The sequence below is a fragment of the Sebastes fasciatus genome, chromosome 9, assembly GCF_043250625.1.
Source record: "Sebastes fasciatus isolate fSebFas1 chromosome 9, fSebFas1.pri, whole genome shotgun sequence".
Taxonomy (NCBI): Eukaryota; Metazoa; Chordata; class Actinopteri; order Perciformes; family Sebastidae; genus Sebastes; species Sebastes fasciatus.
The window spans coordinates 4252689-4273934 of NC_133803.1; the positions used below are offsets into that span (position 1 = coordinate 4252689).

Below are 21246 nucleotides of genomic sequence, written 5' to 3' on the forward strand. Positions count from 1 at the left end.
AACGGCCTACATTCTACCCTGGTGAGGCTGCTTTATTTTTGCTGAGCTTGGAAGTATTACTGAATATTTTTCATGGTAAAGGTTTACCAGGGGGTGGCAATAAAAGTCAAAAGCATAGCTTTTATTGCAGCCCAACGCACATCCCATAGAGATACATGCACTGGCACATTTCTCTACTGCAGCAAATACTGGAGAGGCTGCCCTGGCTCCGAGCCCAGAGGTAGCCTGTTGTGAAGATTAAGGCGGATGGAATCTCATAGCCAGATAATGGTATTACAATAATAAAGCCCCATTCACACTGCATTTACTGAGGGGGGAAAAAAGAACATTGACGTTAGAGCACTGGCATTAAATATCAGTTTATTCAGCCCCTCGCTATTTATCTCCACTTCAGTTCAAGAACACAACTGAGGAAACATGTATAGATAGTAAAATATTTTAATTAAATATACAGGAGGTCATATACAAAATGTCTTTATTTTTTTGTCTTGCTCGCCAGCTGGGTGATTGGTAAACAGATGGCTACTGTATCAAAAACACTTTCAGGATGCACAATAATGGAAACAACGTGGAAAAAATAAAGTGAAACGACAACAAATAAAACGAGTATCCGAATTCTTAAATTGTAGTGTTTGTTTAAAATCTAACGTGATCGCGGTGACCTTGAAACGGAGCAAACAAGGACACAGCTAGATTGTGTAACCGACTTTTATACTGTTTTTTATACTATTTACAGATTATAACAGTTTATATTATAACAACCACGCGGTACTATCTACAGTGCTATTTACACAGAAAATAAGACAAGAGAGGGGTTGTCATGGATTGATCCCATATGAATGTTCTGTACAGGAGCCGGCACTAATGCCAGTTTTACCTACACACAGCAATGTACAGTACTTAATCAGAAATGAATGTCTATCTATCAGTAAAACTTTACACTTAGACGTTTACAGCTTCTTTTTTCTTCTTCTTTTGAAACACCAGACATGTTTGACTGTGTATTTCGACTATCTCGGATCGCAATTATAGTGGTTGTAAAAGCCAGAGCAGGTGTTGTCTTCCCACCTCAGGCTACGGAGCATGGTCGGCATACTTTATGGAGTCTGGTACCTTTTCATCACTGCTAGAAAAAACACCTTGAGCGCACATGCCCTGCGGATGACAGACACCAGACCTGTGTCAATATCAGCTATCAGTAAATCTTGTCAGGTTCTTCTATAATTGACGCCGTTAAGCAAAGTAAATAGAGTCATTAAGCACAAATATTAACCATCAGGTTGAAGCATAGCTGTTTTAAAAACTTTAAATGTTGTGCCTTAACTATGAAGTCTGGTGTCTGAAAGCCAAGTGTGCCCTATTTGTATGAGTGTCTGTGCGCTGCGTTTCAGACAAGAGTGACAGTAATATTGATATTTCTACCCTGCTACAGGAGATAAACCTTAACGACTGTAGTGCTAGCACTAATCCAAGACTGCGAAAAGGCACAGATATTTGCAAAGCAGTAATATCCTAAGTGACAACATTCCTATCAAATCATACAGTGAGTCTTTTCAGCGTGTTGAATAAAAAGAGTCTGTTCGCCAAAAAAAAAAAAAAAAAAAGCGCTTTTCAAGTCAAGAACAAAAAAGATGAAATGCTGATTTCTTGTGGTGAGCATTCCGCAGCAGACGGCTGCTTCATTATGCTGGTCCTACAGACAAAAACAAGCTGCTACAGTCTACTCATCACAAGGGGGTTCTGGGATCAAATTACTCTCGATTTAGAAAGTAAAACGGCTATCTGAAAAACATTCGTGATTTGTCAACAGATTGAACATGACAGCTGCTTGTGTTGGACTGAAATACATAACGGGTAAAAACCTGAACGGAGTAAAACGTGAGTCTACAGTACATCTGTTATACACAGCACCTCTGAATGTTATGATAAAAACTATTCCATGTCGTTCGGCACCGCAGTGAGTGTTATTAATGTCCAGGTGGATTTACTGTGGCACAAACTGGCTACAGCTTTCAGCGTGGAGACATGTAAACAGACGCAACACCACCGGCTGCATTAAAGTGTGTTAATGCACTATGACAGCTGTTGGACATTGTTTTGCGATGCACCTCTGGTTGTATAAAGAATTTCATTTACGTCGTCATGTTACTTGTAGTGTTTTTAAGCAAAAAAGTTTAGCCCTCAGACGCAGTAAACATGGCTTTTCTCTGTTGCCCTCCACTTTTCACACGCTCGGAGCAACAACCTGACTCGTGGTGGCTGAGAGCGGCAAACTGATTTGTGAGCACATACACATTAGCATTGTGCAAATAAGGATACAACAAAAAGATACAGTAAGTGGTGATAAAAAAAAATACAGTGCAAAGGATATAAACAAATGCATACACAAATAAAAAAATTTAAAAAAATGGAATTTTCAGTCTGCCTGAAAGATGAGTTTATCAGTCTGCAATAAGTTTTATAATCAGTGTTTGTTTTTCGACTGAGCCACAATCCCCGAGCAAGAGAGACAGAAAGAGAAGCTGAAAAAGTTTCTGAGGATGAAGAGGGAGAGGGGAGGAATAAATCCTCCTCTCACAGTCTGGTGCTTGGGTGTACCGAGGACAGCTGATGTGGCTGGAGGGTAGAGAGAGGGTACAGGTGGTGCAGCAGGTCCCCGTACAGCGCCGCCCCACCCGGGTGCCTGTAGAAGTGGTGTGGGCTGGGGCTGGCGGCCAGCAGCTGCCTGTGGAGCATCATGGAGTGGAAGGCTAACGGGGGCACGAGGGGAGACACTGCGGACTGGCTCTTCAGGTACTGCAGACCTGGGTGCTGCTGGAGCCCGTCCAGGCCGCCGGGTGAGTACATGGCGGTGTAGAGGTGCGGGGGGTAGGTAGTCGTTGGGTGGCCCTCGGGGAGATGGCTGTTGAGGTGAATGGCGTGGGCCGGCTCGGCCGGTTTCAGCTCCTCTGGGTCGCTGCGTCGGATTGAGCAGGCAGGATGGATCGGCGTCACCACGCGCACCTTCCTCTCTGGGGCGTCCTCGCTCTCGGGTTCCACGAGGTTCCGCTTACTGGGTCGAATGGGGCTGGTGAGGCACGAATCGCTTGAAGCTTTTGGGCTGGGAAACGGCTGCGACGACTCCACCGGGCTCTGTTTGGGGGGGGAGATGGTCATGGGAGGGACTCTGCACGCCTTAGGGTGGGAATCCAAACCCTGGTGCATGATGGGATATGGGAGACTGCAGAAAGAGGGCTTGGAGAAGGACACCCTCTGAGAGAGAGGTTTAGAGATGGTAAAGTCTCTGGGTTCATCGTCTGCCTCTCTCCTCTCGCCATGTGTTTGAGTCCTGTCACTGTAGTGAGATCTGTAGGCCAAGCCCTCTTGCTCCAACCCGCCACAGACGAAGCCCTGGCTGCCCTCGTGGTCCCTGGTGTAGCGCTCTCTTCGATCTCCATTGGGGAAGCCGACCATACTCTCCTGGCTCAGGCAGCTCTCAGTTTGCCGGTACAGACTGTGGAGGTGAGGCGAGGAGTAGCAGTCAGCGGTGTAGCTCCGTGGGTGAGCGGCGGGGCCCTGGAGTAGCGTCTCCCCGGTGTTCTCCGGGCCTTCCTGGGCGTGGGCTCGGGGGAGATAGGGCTGCCACGGCGGATTGACTTGAGGCTGGAGGTGATGGCTCGTCCGACAGCTGTAAGGTTCGGAGAGCTCCCCGGCTGCACTCCTCTCCGACGGGCCGCCGGTGGCTTGTTGGTGAGGCTTGCTGCTCTGAGCGTGCTGGATGACTGATGGCCTGAATATGGGCGCTACCTCCGGGGTGTTGTCCGACACGCACCCGTGCCTCTGTCCTACCACTTCCTCCTCACCCTTTCTCTTCTCCTTCTCCCTTTCGGGAACCGATATGACGGGGAGACAGGAAGTCGCTGTGGGGGGTGGAGGCTGAAGAGAAGGAGAAGTAAAGGAGAAAGGGTTGGACTCGCACACTTGGGAGAGGAGCTTCTTTTTGGCTAAAGGAGACATGACCCCCTGGCTTGCTTTGCAGTAGGCAGCCGTCTGTGCGGTCGACTCCTTCTTAATGACCCCATAGTCTTCTTTCTCCGGGAAGGAATCTGTGCTCAAGTCTATACACTGTCTGTCTGCCTGCTTACACATTGGTAACACTTTGCCCACTCGCCCACCGTGACTTTCTAATGAGTCTTTGACCCTGGAGGAGGGCTCGGGCAGAGCAACATGTCCAGCAGGTCTGTTCTGATCCCAGCGGTGAGGCAGGTAGGGGTTTTTAGGAATGAAATGCCCTTCAGTTTGCTGTTCACAAGAGAGTTTTGCTCGGAGGGCCTCGCTGATTTGCCTCCATTCAGGCTGGGGGCCGGGCCCCGTGTGGAGGTGTAGACCAGCATGCGGGGCTCTGCAGTCTGGCTCTTTGGGGCAGAGTGAAGATGGCTGCTCCACCGCCAAGGACTCCTGTTTCTTTAGGGTAACATGTAACTCTTCCTCCTCTATTACGATAGGTTCATCTCTCAGAGATACCTCCTGTTTGATGGCTGCGGACAGCTCGTGAGTCTCCTCTTCCCCCTTGGCGTCCTGCATGCAGAAAAATTATAGTTGTTACAGTTGTTTCTCAGAATAAAAGAAATAATACACTTCTATATTTTCTTATTATTTGGCAAAGACAACAGGAATTCAAGACCGAGAGTGAAGCACTGATGAGAAAGCACAGGGAAATTCAATTTGACGTGAGAAGGAATGGTGATGAGGCAGCAGCAGGCTGTGACTGACCTGTGATTGTTCTTGGCCTTTCACTGTCTCCCCTCTGTCCTTTTTACTCCCCAGCTTGGGATTGGTGAGGCTTTTGAATTTCTTGGCCCCCACTCCTTTGGCTTTGGCTCCCGAGGCCTTCTCTTGGCCGCCCTCCTGCTTCTTGGGTTTGGCCAAGGGGAGAGGTTTGTCATGCTCGCCTTTAACGTTCCTCTCGTAGGGGAGGAGGAGCCTGAGGAAGAATGCAGGCAAAGGAACGCACATGAGTTTGTGGTATGATCACGTTATGTCATGTCACGCTTATTAATCTATGTTTTGATTCATCACATACGAGCAAAAATCATTTTTAACCAAACAGCAATTTTAGATTGGAAAATACATACACAGAACTATACATTTCAGGGCCGGCTCTAGCCCTTTTGGTGCTCTAAACGGAATTCGGATTCCTCATCCTCTTTTCTCCGTTTTCTTCCTTGCAAAGAAATAAAATAAAATGTGAAAATACTAAATATCTGCAGCGCTTGACATCTGTCCATCTAGCGATCTTACATCCTGACACGTACTCGGGCTGTTGTGATGCGCACGGCACGCAAACCCCACCCCCGCCCCCCCCAACGCGCAATGCGCACAGCCACAGTGTGGCGTTCAAGTGCATCAAGGCAGATGAATAAGTGTGAGAAAGAGAGTACCAGGAGTGAAAGGTGTATCTCTTTCTTTATTTATGTATTTGTTTCCTCAATGCAGAAAATGAGGAAGGGCGCCCACCGGCATTTTTTAGATTTTTATTTATTTATTTATTCATTTTAGAGGGCGACCAGCGCCCTCCAGAAGGTGACGACCTAGGCCACCGCCTATATGGCCTATGCCATGAGAAAGTTTGTGACCCGGCAGCCATGTTGAGATCAGTTGAAGAAATACCAAGCACCGCCCACCAGCCGGAGCAAAACATTCTCATTTCTCAGCAAAACAGTACACTACAAGATGTTTCTGAAAACATTTTATGCGAGAAATAGGCATTATAGTAACAGAATATTGATTCATATTTAATCAGCGCTGCCTAATTTGACCGTTTGTTCGCAGTTCCTGAGTTGACAGCTGCCTCCGTTGCATGAACAGCCAATAGGAACGTTCTCTCAATGAAATGACCTGTGATTGGCCAAGTCTCCCGTCATGGGAAAGATATTCTAAAGCCTGAAAACAGAGCCATGAGAAGGTGCAGAAGTCTAGTTTTCTCTCAGAACACATGAATTACAATATGCTGAAAGGTTATTAAGGTTATAATTTTTGCCGTGAGGTAGCTGAAGCATATTCTAAGCAACCTTGCTTGTTTCGGTGTCCCTACTAAAGAGTAAACCACATAAGTGTTTTGTCTGGTAATAGCAATGAGCTGCAGCTTTGCCACAGGCACGCAGAGTATCAAATAGCCTGCTTTAAAAACCTCCTTGTTTTAATATGTGGCAAGCTTTAACAATCCTATTGTAATTAATCTAGGTTAGGGGAAATCCAGGTTCAGATGTGTGCCAGAGTGTATGTGTAATGTGTGTGTGTGGGTGTGAGAGAGCGAGAGAATGTGAGTAACCTGTCATCTCCTGCTGAGACAGATCACATTTGATATTAGTTAAGCCTTGAGAGGAAAGAATGTGTGTGTGCGTGTTGTGTTTGTGGGTGTGTAACGCTAATGTTATTGGGAATGAAAAGGAGGAAAATGCCTGGAAGAATTGAAATCAAATTGTTAAAAGGACTGTCATAGCATATAATATCTAATTGAATACACAGATATGATTAATCACAGAAGCCCTTAAAGTGGCTATACGGTAATAACATCTTTCAGCTGGTAACAGTACGCTCTAGTTTTTAACACACCGTCCATTTGACATGATTAAACACAGGATAGCTGCATGAGCTCCAACTTAATTAAGTCCATACTAAGTGACAAGGACCATCCTGTAGAGAAAACATGAAACTATTTTTGACTTCTGTTATTTCTCCGCTGAATGCTTCTCAAGTCAATTTTCCGTATCTGATGTCATAACTAATGGGAACATTAAGATCTGGATAACATAACAATACCCATGTGTAAAATAATGACACGAAGAAACCAGCGAGGGAAACTTTTAGACTTTTATTGCTCCGAAAAAGAAAATGGAAATTGGCACTAGACCAGAAATAAGAAACGCTGTGGAAGAGGAAACCAAGACAACTGAAAAACTACATCACTCCAAACTTCAATAAGCTCCTCTGAAAGTCTATCCAGCTCCTCTGTCAGGTTTTTTACAATAACAATCCATAAAAGCCAGACAGAAACATGACTTTCTCAGTCATGAGAAAAAATAAGGTCTTCTCGTGTAACGACAAGAGACGGTTGCAGTATTCCTTTTAAGGGACATGGCGGTAAAACAAACAATGAATCAAGAGCCGTTTCGCCTCCTCTTCAAAAGGAAGAAAAAAAAGCCTCAGAGAGTTCAAGAGGCTCTGTGGGATTTTTTGTTATTTTTCCTCTGAACAAAAGTGCTGGCAGGGAAAGCGGTGAAACTACATTTCATACAGCTGGTCTGGCACCAGGCCCCAGGCCAAGAAAGGAAATGTACTATTAAATGTGACTTATTGGAAAGACGGAGAGCGGAGGGGTTGTGAAAGAGCAGGAGGGAGGGAAGGAGAGCAAAAGGAAAAAGAAACAGAGGGAGTGAAAGAGGGGATAATGACATGTTAATGAAGAGCAAAAATGATTTGGGATAAAGGAGCGAAGAATCCTCGAAAACGGAGATAAAAACACGCAATATTTTTTACTTTAAAAATAGCAGCAGCGGTATTTGATTACAAATAGAGAAGTGGTTCTCAGGCTTTCTATAAATAGGTATTATCACACAGAAAAGGCAGGTATTAAATGTTTCACCGTTATAAAACTGTGGATTTCTTCAGGCTTGTAAATGTGTGTTCATCAGATATCCAGCTGTCCTGTTAGTGATCAAAAGGCTAGAAAAGTGGTATATATATATACAGTATATACAGTATACCAGGCTGCACAATGATCTGTGGGAAAGAGACGGCTGCCTTGGCCTGGGTCAGCTTTATGGAATGTCAATATGGAGTGGGGGGTGGGGTGTCACAGGCCCGGATAATGTAAGAGCTGAGCCCGGGAAATTACTGGAGCCTTAAATAGTTCCAAATGGAAAGGCTGAGATGCTGTGTTGGCAAAGAAACCAAAAATCAGTGTCAGGAAATCCCCTACATCACAATGATTTGCTTTGTTACACTTGTTAATTATAAGATGATTTACCAAAAATGTAGCCCATAAAAGCAGTTCTTTCTATAAGTAGGACTTTATATTCCAAGACATACATCTTTTACAGTCTTATGTACATTTTAAGGCTGTCAAAGTTAACGCAATAACTTGTTAACGCAAATCTGTTTTCAACGCCACTAATTTCTTTAATGCATTAACACAACTTGCAATTTGTACCTCAGTTGTAAACCTAAAGTGAAGATACTGGTAACATATAAAACTATAAAACCTAAGGAATCCATTGGTACCAACCATGTCATACTAGTTTGTGAAGGAGGCTAAATTACACTTCAAAATTACGCTAAATTTTGGTGAGGAAAAACTGTCATGTCCATTTTCAAAGAGGTCCCTTGACCTCTGACCTCTAGATATGTGAATGAAAATGGGTTCTATGGGTACCCACGAGTCTCCCCTTTACAGACATGCCCACTTTATGATAATCACATGCAGTTTAGGGCAAGTCATAGTCAAGTCAGCACACTGACACACTGACAGCTGTTGTTGCCTGTTGGGCTGCAGTTTGACATGTTATGATTTGAGCATATTATTTATGCTAAATGCAGTACCTGTGAGGATTTCTGGTCGATATTTGTCATTGTGTTGTGTTGTTAATTGATTTACAATAATAAATATATACATATATTTGCATAAAGCAACATATTTGTCCACTCCCATGTTGATAAGAGTATTAAATACTTGACAAATCTCCCTTTAAGTTTCATTTTGAACAGATAAAAAAATGTGCGATTAATTTGTGATTAATCATGATTAACTATGGACAATCATGCAATTAATTGCAATTAAATATTTTAATCGACTGACAGCCCTAATAAAAATAATCAATCATCACTTATGACCCACTAGAAGTGTGTTGGTGTCTACAGAGACCCTGCAGCCCTCTGCTTGGATTTTCTCTTTTGTTCTTATTTTGCTGTGTTCGGGATGTTTTTGGGCATCAGCACTGTGTGATTTGCGTTAGATCTCGATTAACTATGAGCAATCATGCGATTAATCGTGATTAAATATTTTAATCGATTGACAGCTCTAGTAATTTTACACAAATGGCTGAATAAGCAAATAAGATTCAATCTAGAGGGCACTCACTCCATTTTTTTCTATTATTAACTCTATGATAAAAAAGAAGTGTAAAATCACAATAGAGCACCTCAATGTGAACTGGAGTCATTTTAAGCAGTGTATATATAACTTAGTCATGATCATGTAATATAGCACTCATAATACAATACCACTTATATAAGTAGCAATTTCCTCCAAGGAAGGGGAAGGGTTGAGCTTGGCAGCCTCTGCATTAACTGACAGAGAGCCAGCTGGACTTCATCATTACAGCCACTAGGGGGCGTGTGCTACACTCACAGATTCCAGGAAGGAATTTCATTAAGGCAGGAGAGGCAACATTTTTATGAGGTCAATAAATACTTAACTTCCTCTCATGCCAATTTATCACCCGGCTTTTGTTTAAGCAGCCGTTTTCCATGTTGATAACAAGCAAGTATGCAGTGAGGAGATTAAACACTGAATAGGCACAGATAGAAGATGTAATTACATTAAAAAAATATTGCTTCAAAGCCCATTTATTATATATATATATAATACATTATATCTGTGTGAGCTTTCTTAAGATCAATAACAGCACAACACCAAACCACAACTGTCAACTAAGCACGTCTGTGCCTTTGAAAGAATGGATTGCACACAAAGCACCTCCCCCCCGAAAAACACAACTTGGCAAAAACAAGGTGACTTTACCAGCAATGTGCTGCTCTCATCTCAGTTTTGTGTTACAGGAACAAGCAGAGTGCTAGAATCCAAGAAATGCCTAAGTCACCAAATAAATGGGGGGAAAAAGCCTGCGGGCTGTTCCATTTCAACAATTTCCCTCCCATCCGTGCTGAAATTAATTTTAACTGGTGTTGTGTTAAGATCACAAGAGCTGCTTCATGCGTTTAAAAAAAAAAAAAGAAACTATTTAAAGAGCTGGTGCTGGTGGACAAGCCCCCTGGGGGGCTGTAGAAAGATTCGGAGGAAAGAAAATGACTTACTTTTACAAGCCTGCGAGGAAAAGAGAATAAAATAAAAACAGATAAAATCAAATCTTTATCGGATCTAAATGCAGTGATTAAGCATCGTCGACGGCGATGAGGAAACAATAAGTGCTGTAGAGAAAGGGAGAGACAAGACGCCGGCGGAGGGATAAACAGACATTGTAGCTGGTCCCTCTGCTTTGGATTCATGCCTCAAAGCCCTTCTTTTGTCTCGAAGCCAAACCACTTGAGGTGACCCTCATTCATGCAGTTAAAACAGGAGGGCAGCACAGGAATGTATGAAAAACTTAAGTCCTTTGTCAAGTCTGAAAATACCAGATTTAAAATGACCTCTACTGTTCCCCCGGGGTTTGCTCTCATTAGCTGCTGCTGCTGCTGCAGCTCATGGTAAATGTTCGCCATAGCAGGTGTGAGCCAAGACTGCTAACTGTTTAAAATAAATGTGCGCCATTCTGCATAAAGACACACTCAAGTATTTAATACCCTAAAATATACAGCATATGCTCCCTCTTGCTGCCCTACAGTGGACTGAAGTCTCTGCAAGAATGTCATTAATTTAATTTGCTACAGTGAACTAGTTATTAATCTCAGTAGACTTGAATAGATTCTCATACAGTCGATTGGCTGTCACACGTCAGTGCTGTAATTTGTGGTTTCTCATTGCCACTAGGGGAAGAAACCTTGGACCTTTTGATTAAATTCCATGCATAAAGAAATCATCCAATATTGTGATTTGTTAGATCGCTGCAAAAAAAAAAAAGAAAAAAAGAGAGAGAGTTTTTATCACCGAATGCTCAATGAAGCATTTTGTCTTCTGGAAACCATCTCTCGCTCTCAGAGGTTAAAATAGCTGCCTGCTATTTCAGTGTAAAGAACATGCAGCTCTTTGGCTGCATTCCCACTGAATGTGAAGTCCACATTCAGGAGCGGAGTCGTGCATATGCAAAGAATTTGGCCACGCTGGCCGGGATGTGGACAACATGTTGAGACATTGTTTATGGTGTTACAGAATGCTGACAGACAACATGTTCTCATATTGCAACTTCTCTGCCTGTTTGTTCTCACCTACATTATCTCTAAATATTGAATCGTGTTTGCTTGTTCATTCTAATCTGTCATTGTTTCTGTCTTTCTCTCTCTCTCTGCTTCTCTTGGAATATAAGGTAGTGTTTACATTATGATTTCGATATGATACCCTGTTTAAATATGTTGATACCGATATTGAAATGATACCACGGCAAAAGTCTTAAACATCAGGAAAAGTAATGGAATAATAGATGACAGAACATGGAGCTTCAAATATATATTTTTTTAACAATTCAAATGTTAAATGTTTTAATTAAAAAAATGTAATGGTATGCAGAAATCTGATGTCCCCTAAACTTGAATTTATGTGATTACTTTATATTTGCATTTATTTTTTGTATTTATATTTGAACTATATACATTTCATCTCTATTCTTATTTCTTATTTCTATTTTTCTTATAAATTATCTATATTTATATATATGTTTTTTTTATTAGGGCTGTCAAAGTTAACGCGATAACGTGTAAATGCTAATACTGTACATTTTAACGGCACTAATTTCTTTAACGCAACTTGCGATTTTTAGGTTGCAGCAGGCTCAGTTTTAAAGCTAGAGTGAAGATACTGGTATCATATGAAACTGGACCTACGGAATTAGTACCAACCATGTCATATTACCTTGTCGCGATGAGGCCAAGTAACTCTCCAAACTTGCGCTTAATATTTGCGAGGAAAACCTGGCATTTTCAAAGGGGTCCCTTGACCTCTGACCTCTAGATATGTGACTGAAATATTTAATTTAATTATTTATGATAATCACATGCAGTTTGGGGCAAGTCATAGTCAAGTCAGCACACTGACACAAAGACAGCTGTTGTTGCATGTTGGACTGCAGTTTGCCATGTTATGATTTGAGCATATTGTTTTATGCTGAATGCAGTACCTGTGAGGGTTTCTGGACAATATTTGTCATTGTTTTGTGTTGTTAATTGATTTCCAATAATAAATATATACATGCATTTGCATAAAGAAAGCATATTCACCCACTCCCATGTTGATAAGAGTATTAAATACTTGAAAAATCTCCCTTTAAGATACATTTTGAACAGATAAAAAAATGTGTGATTAATTTGCGATTAATCGTGATTAACTATTTTAATTGATTGACAGCCCTAATTTGTATACTAAAATGGAACAACAGTAATTTCCCCCCCAGGGGATAAAGTATTCAATAAAGTATTTCTGATTCTGACACCACTCATTAAACAGTGTTTAATAAGGCTTTTTTTCCTTTGGTAAAACAGCGCCCCCGCCGGTACATCAATAACTGTTCTGGCGGATAGTGGTACTGCAGCATTTAGCCACTTGTTACCAACCTCGTCACCAACCTCCTAAGACACATAAAGGCTTCAAAATTCACGAGTGTGGTATTTATTGATGTATTTTATGTCGTAGAACAAAACATTAAAATCTCTTCAGCTTGTGTTAACCACAGACCTTATTTCAGGCACCTAACTAAAAACTAATTTAAAAAAATCCATTGACATCCAGACGAGGGAACCAGAAGTGCTAAAATGCTAACTCATTTACGGGTTTTAGGACTCATTCCTGTAGCACTTGGTGCCTTCAAATGAAACTCGTTCATATGGCCTCTTCTCGTGAACACGGTAAACACCACCCCATCTGAAGGCATCACCTCTATTGCAAGACTTTTCTAGTATCGGTATACCTTGCTACATTGATAAAAAGCAGGGAGGTGATACTTCTCCTCCCCCCCCCCCCCCCCCATCTCCTCTTAATGTAATCCCTCTGCTTTACAACTAGAGACCGGCGTAATTGAAATCTGTGTTTGAGCTTCAGCATTAGACAAGGCGAGCTAAAGTGTAATGCGCCACATTTGATGCATCTGCAACACAGCAAGGACAACGCAGAGAGATGCTGACGAGTGCAAGATACTGAGCGTCTAGCAGAATCAAATTTAAACTATCTCCTGTCCATTTTCCCTTCCCCAGACCTGAACTCTATTATAATTCTCAGTGTGAGGACATGGCTCAAGGTTTCCTCATAATTATGTGCAACACATGTATTTTTATAGCTGGAGAGCAGCTTTAGTGAATGCCGAGGAACATCGATACCAGGAGGAATGAATAACGGCTGAATCAATAAAACATCTAGTCGACTAAAATTGGAGCGGGCGTGCATCTGTCTTAAAAAGAAACATATCTGCATTTGAGCCGGGGAATATTTCACAGGCCTCAGACTTCAGCACATCTGGCAAACATCTAATACTTTAAAGATGAAATGATCTAATCCAAAACTCCTCATCTGCGCTCTCTCCACTATTGCCCAAAACCTAAGAGTTTTTAAATAGCAAATTATTCTAAATTGCTTCTCTGTTGCCATGGATACCCCCCCTCCCCTTCCAATACCCCCAATACCAACCCCGTTGTGCAATTACATTAGAGTGCCAAGGCATGGTGAGGTATTAAAAATCAGTAACAGGCAGCAATGAACAGAGATAGTGAAATGTGATGTTTCTGTAACAAGAGATCACGTAGGAAACCAGGAAGATTAAATATGTAGGAGCTGTTAAAAGGCGCTGACCTGTATAATGAAAGAAACAGCATGAAGTGCAAGGCAGGGAGTGGGAGAGAGGGGGGGGGGGGGGCACACAGAGAAAATGGCACAGCACAGAAGCAAAAGGCAGTCTATTTCAAGGTTATTGATGCCATCTTTTTCATGACCTCATTTTTAATTCAGAGCGCTGGGCCCTGACAGCTAATCTCGGGAAACGGTTTAAATAAATATCATTAAAGCTTCCCCGTAGCTGCAGCCGCAGACCTTGGCTTGGACATCTCTGCATTGATTTTCCCCCCGTGCGCTAATGAACGGCGCCCGGCGACTAAAAAACAGTAACTTTGGAAATTACAATTAGCTGAGGTTATCTCCTGTTCAATTCCCCGCCATGTAACTCCATTACTACCAGTGATTACCACCTGCTCCTGGACAGCATAAATATAGTGATTATGCCCCTGGCTCCATCGTTCACAATAACATCTCCTAGGAAACCATTTCATATGATTTTACCATTAGGGCTGTAAAGGGATAATGTGTGTAATTTAAAATGTGAGCTGAATGCTTGTGGATTTTCAGTCTTTAACCCAAATAATGCCAAGAATATCCACTTCATTTGAGGCAATTATGCCCCTGAAATATTGTTTCCTTTCTCCCTACTAGCGTGATATTTCCTGCCCTACTGTACTTTGGCCCGCTGAGACAAATCAGAAGTGATCCTTCTGAGAGGAGAGGAAAACGTAAGTGCTGTTCCAGTTTGTACATTCTTCCCTGTGAATTATATTTCTGTAGCACATTGACTAATGATTAAAGGTGGAAACAAAGACGCCTCTGGGGAACAAACACACACTTCAGCGAGCCCACAAACAGCCTCATTCATCATGCGGAGAGAATGGCCGTGTTTGCTGAGTTAATACAATGAAGCTAATTGCCCTCCAAGCAGCCCAAACACCAAGGCTCAGCTAAAATTATTCCCCTGAATGGAAACTTGCTCAGCTTCAGCTGATCTCTCTCTCTCTCTCTCTTTCTCTCTCTCTCCGTCTCATGCCCCATCACCTCCACCCCTCCCTCTCACACCTTCTCTCTCTGTCAGCCTGATATTCACTGCAGTGTGTGGATATTATTGCTTCGTATTGATTCAGCATTATTTTCTCTCAGCTGCTTCTCGGTGGCTGGTGAAGGAAAGGCCAGCGCAGCAGCAGTCACACCTCAGCGCCTCCCGCACGGTTTCCTCCTACACCGCCTGTCTTCCTACCGCCCTGTTATATTTACACCTTTTAAACTGACCGGCAATTTAGCTTTTCACATCTGGCTTCAAAGCCATTTCTTGGCAGAGACACATCAAAACAACAAGGATCAAAGACATATTCAGACTTTTGGAATAAAATTATATTTGGCCGGCATCATCTCTGACACTAGGTATTAAAAAGTTATTATTTGCTATTATTAATAGAGATGTTCCGATATCTGAACTTGTGGTATTGACTAGTTATTACTAAGGTTGTCAATCGATTAAACTATTTAATCGCCATTAATCGCATGATTGTCCATAGTTAATCGTGATTAATCACAAATTAATCGCACATTTTTATTTGTCAAGTATTTAATACTCTTATTAACATGGGAGTGGGCAAATATGCTGCTTTATGCAAATGTGGTATATATTTATTATTAGAAATCAATTAACAACACATAACAATTAAAAATATTGTCCAGAAACCCTCACAGGTACTGCATTTAGGGTTAGTTAAACAATATGCTCAAATCATAACATGGTAAACTGCAGCCCAGCAGGCAACAACAGCTGTCAGTGTGTCAGTGTGCTGACTTGACTATGACTTACCCCAAACTGCATGTAATTATCATAAAGTGGGCGTGTCTGTAAAGGGGACCATAGAATACCCATAAAACCCATTTTCATTTGCATATCTTAAGGTCAAAGGTCAAGAGACCCCTTTGAAAATGACCATGCCAAAATTTTGCGTAAGTTTGGAGCGTTATTTAGCCTTTAGCCAGTATGACATGGTTGGTACCAATGAATTTCTTAGGTTTTCTAGTTTCATATGACACCAGTATCTTCACTCTAGCTTTAAAACTGAGCCACTACAACCTAGAAATCGCAAGTTGTGTTAATGCGTTAAAGAAACTAGTGGCGTTAAAACTAAAACGTTAACTGTTATTATTGCTTCAACTTTAACAGCCCTAGCTATTATTATTATTATTATTATCATCATTATGATTATTGTTGCTATTATTATGATGCTGATGATGATAATTATTATTATTATTATTATTATTAATAATAATAATAATAATAATAATAATAATAATAATAATAATAATAATAAACAGCTTGTTGGATTTTTCACTGTGAAATATTGCAGACGAAGAAGAATTGATTTCGATAAACAATTTTTTGATTTCTTTCTAGGTTAATAAAAGATAGTCTCTATATTATATAGAGCGGCGAAGTCCCGCCCCTTCTGGTGGACCACAATGGGAACTAATTTCAGAGAAATAACTACGGTAATTAACGACGAGAGACAAATATTTCTTGGATCCTGTTTAAATTGCTCCATGAATCACACATATGATGTTTGTCAATTTAAAACAGAATTTTGCAAGTCAAGGAAGTCTCAGTTTGTCGTAGTATCATTTAGTTTTGTGTGAAACCGCTCAGTGAACTACATCTCTCGTCTCGCACAATATACGTCACCAACATTAGCCAGCTAGCTAACTTAGCTATGTTCCACGCACAAGTGACACGTTTTCTTACCTGATGTGTTCTATCCAGCGACTCCTGGTCTTTTTATCAGCCGGGAAGCGAAAGAATGAGTGAGACCCGTTGCTGGTGTGACTAAATCCCGATACGAAACACACAGCCATCGTAGCAGTCTTCTACTTCAAAAGTTTTACAACAAACTGCGACTTTCTTGACTTCAAAATTATGTTTTAAATTGACAAACATCATATGTGTGATTCATGGCGCAATTCAAACGGGATCAAAGACATATTTTGTCTCCCTCTGTTGACTATCGTTCATATTTGTTCCCGAAATAATATCCCACGGTTGTCCACTGGATGGGGCAGGATTTTGCCTCTCTATAGACTGGCGTACTCTCGATACCCGATCCCGAATTTTGGGCGGTATCGGACGCATTTCCGATTCAACGCCAACTCTACAACAACTTTAATTACTGTATCAGTATAAATAAGGAACTCCGCCTTTAACACAGATCCCTGTTTGAGGCAGTGAGGAAGAACTAGGAACGCAGCGTAAACACTGAAAGCACCCTGAGCCCAATTTTTAAACGCACATCATCAACTTGTGTGCGAATACAACACACTGAACAATACACCCTCACACCTATGGTTTCACAAATTTCCTGGAAAAGCCTCTCCTGCCTGTGCTTGCAAATTCGCTTACAGCGTGCAATCTTGACACAATATGAAGCTGCCCGGCTCCCTCGTATGGTACTGCTGGCATATTGCTGTATTACTGACAGGTGTGTGTGCGTGTGAGCGTGTGTGTGTGTGTGTGTGTGTGTGTGCCTGAGCTGTGCTGATGCATGAACCAGCAGCAGCCGGAGGGACGTGGAGAGGGTCGCCGGCCCGGAGGAATGACCTGCCTCATGAGCGACTGGTTATCTCTTGTTGGGAAGATCGTATTTGGCATTTGTTTAACCTTGGGAAAGTGGGCGTGTGTGCGCGTTTGTGTATGTGTGTGTTTGTGTGCGGAGTGTGTGCAAGCAGCCCTGCATAATACCCTCACAGCTCCCTCAGGATCATATTCATATGCTTGCTTTGGTTTGGTAATACCATCTGAGTGATTATAATGTGGATGTTGAAAATGCTGCAGTATCTGACTGAATGATTAGATGAATACATTAAACTGCTGTTTTATCCTGCAGCTCCGTGTGCTGGCGATGCATATATACGGCGGAGAGGGTGGTTACTGTATATATGTGCATCCATGTAGGTCACTTAATAATTCAAAACGTTGCAGTCATTTTGAGCTTTTAAATCCTCTTTAGCCTGCTTGTAGAGCAACATGGGTGGAGTTTACTGCATAATTGGTTCCATAGTGCCACACAACTAATCAATTAATCCTGAGAAAAGAACTGAATCTCATCTCATCATGAATTGATTTAGGTCCATAAGGAAAGCATTTTTTTTAATCCTATTAGAACTGCATGCCCCAACAGTGAGAGATTATTCTTCACATATGTGTAAGTGCATTGACTTCCCCTTGAATAAGATCAATTTTTTGTCTTGTGGTGTCCTGATGTTATGAATAAAGCATTGTGAAATCATATTTGATGCAGCTGTGAGGGAGTTCACTCACCTCGGGCGATGCAAACCGCTCCATGTGTGTATGCATAATGTGTCGCATGTAGCTGCCAAACATGATAACTCACCTTTCGTAGTGTCTCCGCGTACACGTGGCGGCACTTGTGCTGCTGGGGTTCCCGCCCAATTCATCATATACGTGCTTCCACTGTCTGCGGACCGTGATCTGGGAGAGATGGACGAGAGGACAAAGTGATAAGACAAAGAAAGGGAGACAAAAGGATGACAATGAGATGAATGTAAAGCCAGGGAAATTGAAAGAATATGAGAGGAAGGAAGAATAAAAAAAGAGAGAAAAACACAAGTGGTTGACATCATTTTGAGGTCTTGGGGAGTTTGTGAGTCATGATGTTCCAGTTATTGATTCCTCAACACTCAATTCTCTAACATAATAAGCTCTGTTAACATCATGCAGTCAGTTGTTCCTGCTATAACCCCTTATCCCCTAACAGATGACGGGTTACAACACAAAACACAAAACCCCAAGCTGCCACATAGCTAACAAAGCCCCGACATGAAACGTGAGATAATCAGCTGCAGATACGAGGGTTTTAAAAGGATACGAGCCCCAATTATATGAGCTGTATCCTGTTTATGGTCTGGTCGGGGCTGTCTGTTTGGATGACATTAAACCAGCGAGCTAATGAAGAAACCGACATGAGCAATGCACTTGACGACTCAACATCAAACATTGACTTCACTTTGGAAACACGTTGCATATGAATAGTGAATGAATAAACGGCAGGTGGGGCTGCCAAGTTAAATGCCTCTCTGCCTCATACGTGCTCGTTCCTTTGGTTGTGTATGTGCGTGCGTGCGTGCAGCATGTGTGGGTATATACTGCATTTCACTTCATCTCCAGCATGGGAAAAAATGAGCGATTTGACCAATTTCCTTCTGACCAGTTTCAGAGCAGAGGAACATGTGTTTTCCACTCCAAGGGGGTTTTGAAACAACGGCATCATTTTTTTGCTAAATGTGGCTCTGAGCAAGACTTTCTTCTTGGGAAAATAGTGACTGACCTCAAGGGGCAAAAGGAGGGCAGAGAAAGAAAAGACAAGGAAGGAAGAAGGGAGGTAGCGAGAGAGGAGGAGATAATAGAGAAAAAGAGAGCAGAAGAAGGGAAACAGAGAGAGGGGGAGGAGTGGGGGGGGGAAAAGAAGAAAGAAGGGAGGGACTTAGACGGAAGAGAAGGAATATATCACCACATATGTGAATACTTACCAGCTCATATCCTCCTAGTTTCTGAGCAGCTTGAAACATAGTCCAAAGGTTGACTGTGGGAGACAGAAGACAAACAAGGCAGTCAGGAACTGAGCTGAAACACATGACGTCACATAGAGTCATTACACCAGAGACAGATAAATACAGTGCTGGAGGAAGTGTTTAGAGCCTTTAGTTAAAGCTAGGGTCGGTAATGTTGAGAAACTATAGTAACGAGTACGCTAGATTTAAAACAATTATCAAACCCAAAAACCCAGCCCAGTGTTGACACCTCTCTTCCTCTAGCACTAGCTCCAAAAGTCACGAAATCTAGCGAGAGAGTCGCCATGTCGGCAACACTGACAGCTCCCTCTTACAGGCCTCCCTCCAAAGCCACGCACCCAAAATGATCATGATGAACGTAAATAAGCGCACGGTCAGAGTATGCACAGGCAACATAACGTTTTGTTCTACGATAAAATACATGAGTAAATATCCCACACTTTTGAAGCCTTTAAATGTCTTAAAAAAGGCGGTTGCTAACAAGTGGCTAAATGAGAAGACTAAACGTCATCACGCCGACTCGTCCGCCTTTACAGCCTCGTTGTTTATGCTCGCGGTCATGCGAGCATAAACAAGCGAGTTTTTACTTCTGGCGATTGCATTTACTCTTTAAAAATCATAAAAGTGGTGTTCATTTGTGAAGATTATCTTGCTGAACAAAACATGACAATATCATAAACGTTTGGTTGTCACAGAACTTATTTTCTACAATAATCCAAAACCCAATGGAACAATCCCGTTGGCTTTTTGTCGAGGGAGACCCAGGGCGATGCTAACTTCGTGGTTGGCCTACAAAAAGACGTCATCCCTGGAGCACTCTATCACAGTTCTACACAGATACCGGATTTTTCTTTTTTTTGTCAGAGCATTTGATTCATTGATTGCCGTCGGGATGTTAATGAGAAGTTCAACAAATATAACAAAAAATGTTTTTGAAGAACGCTTCCAACACTAGCTTTGAGTAAAAGCATAAAAATACCAAAATGTAAAAAGTAAGTCCTTAAAGTTAAAGTCCTTCATTTACTGGAAGTATTACTACCAAAATACACTCAAAGTACTAGTCATTATGCAGATTGAACCCTTTCAGAGGATGAACAACCAGTGCGGTAGTGACTGTGGTGCGTACAAAAATAAACAAAAACAACACACAAAATGTAAAGTACAAAAATGATATGTCATTAGTGCAACTATATGTAGAATGTGGAGTAATAAGTACAATATTTCCTTTTGAAATGTAGTTAAGTAGAAGTATGATACATACTTATATCATACTGAAATATTTAAATACAGTACTTGAGTATTGTAGACAGACAGACAGACAGACAGACAGACAGACAGACAGATAGATAGATAGATAGATAGATATAGATAGATAGATGGAAATGAAAACAGCTTTTTATCAATTTCACACAAAGCAACGCTGCACTCCAGCTGAAAGGATGCAGATGAATATTGAGTACTCGTGTAATCAGCGCTATGTGATAAAATACAGAATCTGCTCCATCCTGACAAAGAGATTTGTTAACCCTCGGCCGCAGCCTGCAGGTATGAATGAAAACCATTACAAGCATCAAACGCTTGGCAATATGCTCAAACTTCTGTTTGAACTAATGCAAATTCATTTGCATCGATTTCCCCATGCAAATACCCCGTGACAGGCCATATCGAAATACAAGCCTTGTGTAACGTTCTCCTAAAAATAGCCACGTAAGCTTTCAGAAAGGCTTCAAATGGCTGTCTATCTTTGAAAGAAAAATGTTTCCCACAAACAAAAGAAGCACAAGTTCATTGGGGGACTTTTTTTTTTGTGCCAATGACATTTGTATTTGCTTTCTGTAACATCATTGTTTAACATTTTTATATGAAGGCCTATAAATAAGAAAAGGAGGCCTCGCCTGGGGAGAAATCCATCAAAATTCAATCTGTGCGTACACAAAGCCTTGCATTTGTCA

General features: G+C 41.8%; 1 protein-coding gene across 1 annotated transcript in view; it reads right to left on the minus strand.

Annotated features, from left to right (window-relative positions):
• Positions 1–422: 422 nt before the first annotated feature.
• arid5b (AT-rich interaction domain 5B) overlaps positions 423–21246 on the minus strand; it is a 99733-nt gene continuing 78909 nt past the window's right edge. The window contains exons 7-10 of the mRNA XM_074645505.1: positions 19253–19305; positions 18097–18194; positions 4753–4963; positions 423–4557 (exon numbers count right to left, since the gene is read on the minus strand). Of these exons, the coding sequence (XP_074501606.1) occupies positions 2575–4557; positions 4753–4963; positions 18097–18194; positions 19253–19305 (2345 nt within the window). The 3' untranslated portion in view covers positions 423–2574. The remainder of the gene's footprint in view (positions 4558–4752; positions 4964–18096; positions 18195–19252; positions 19306–21246) is intronic.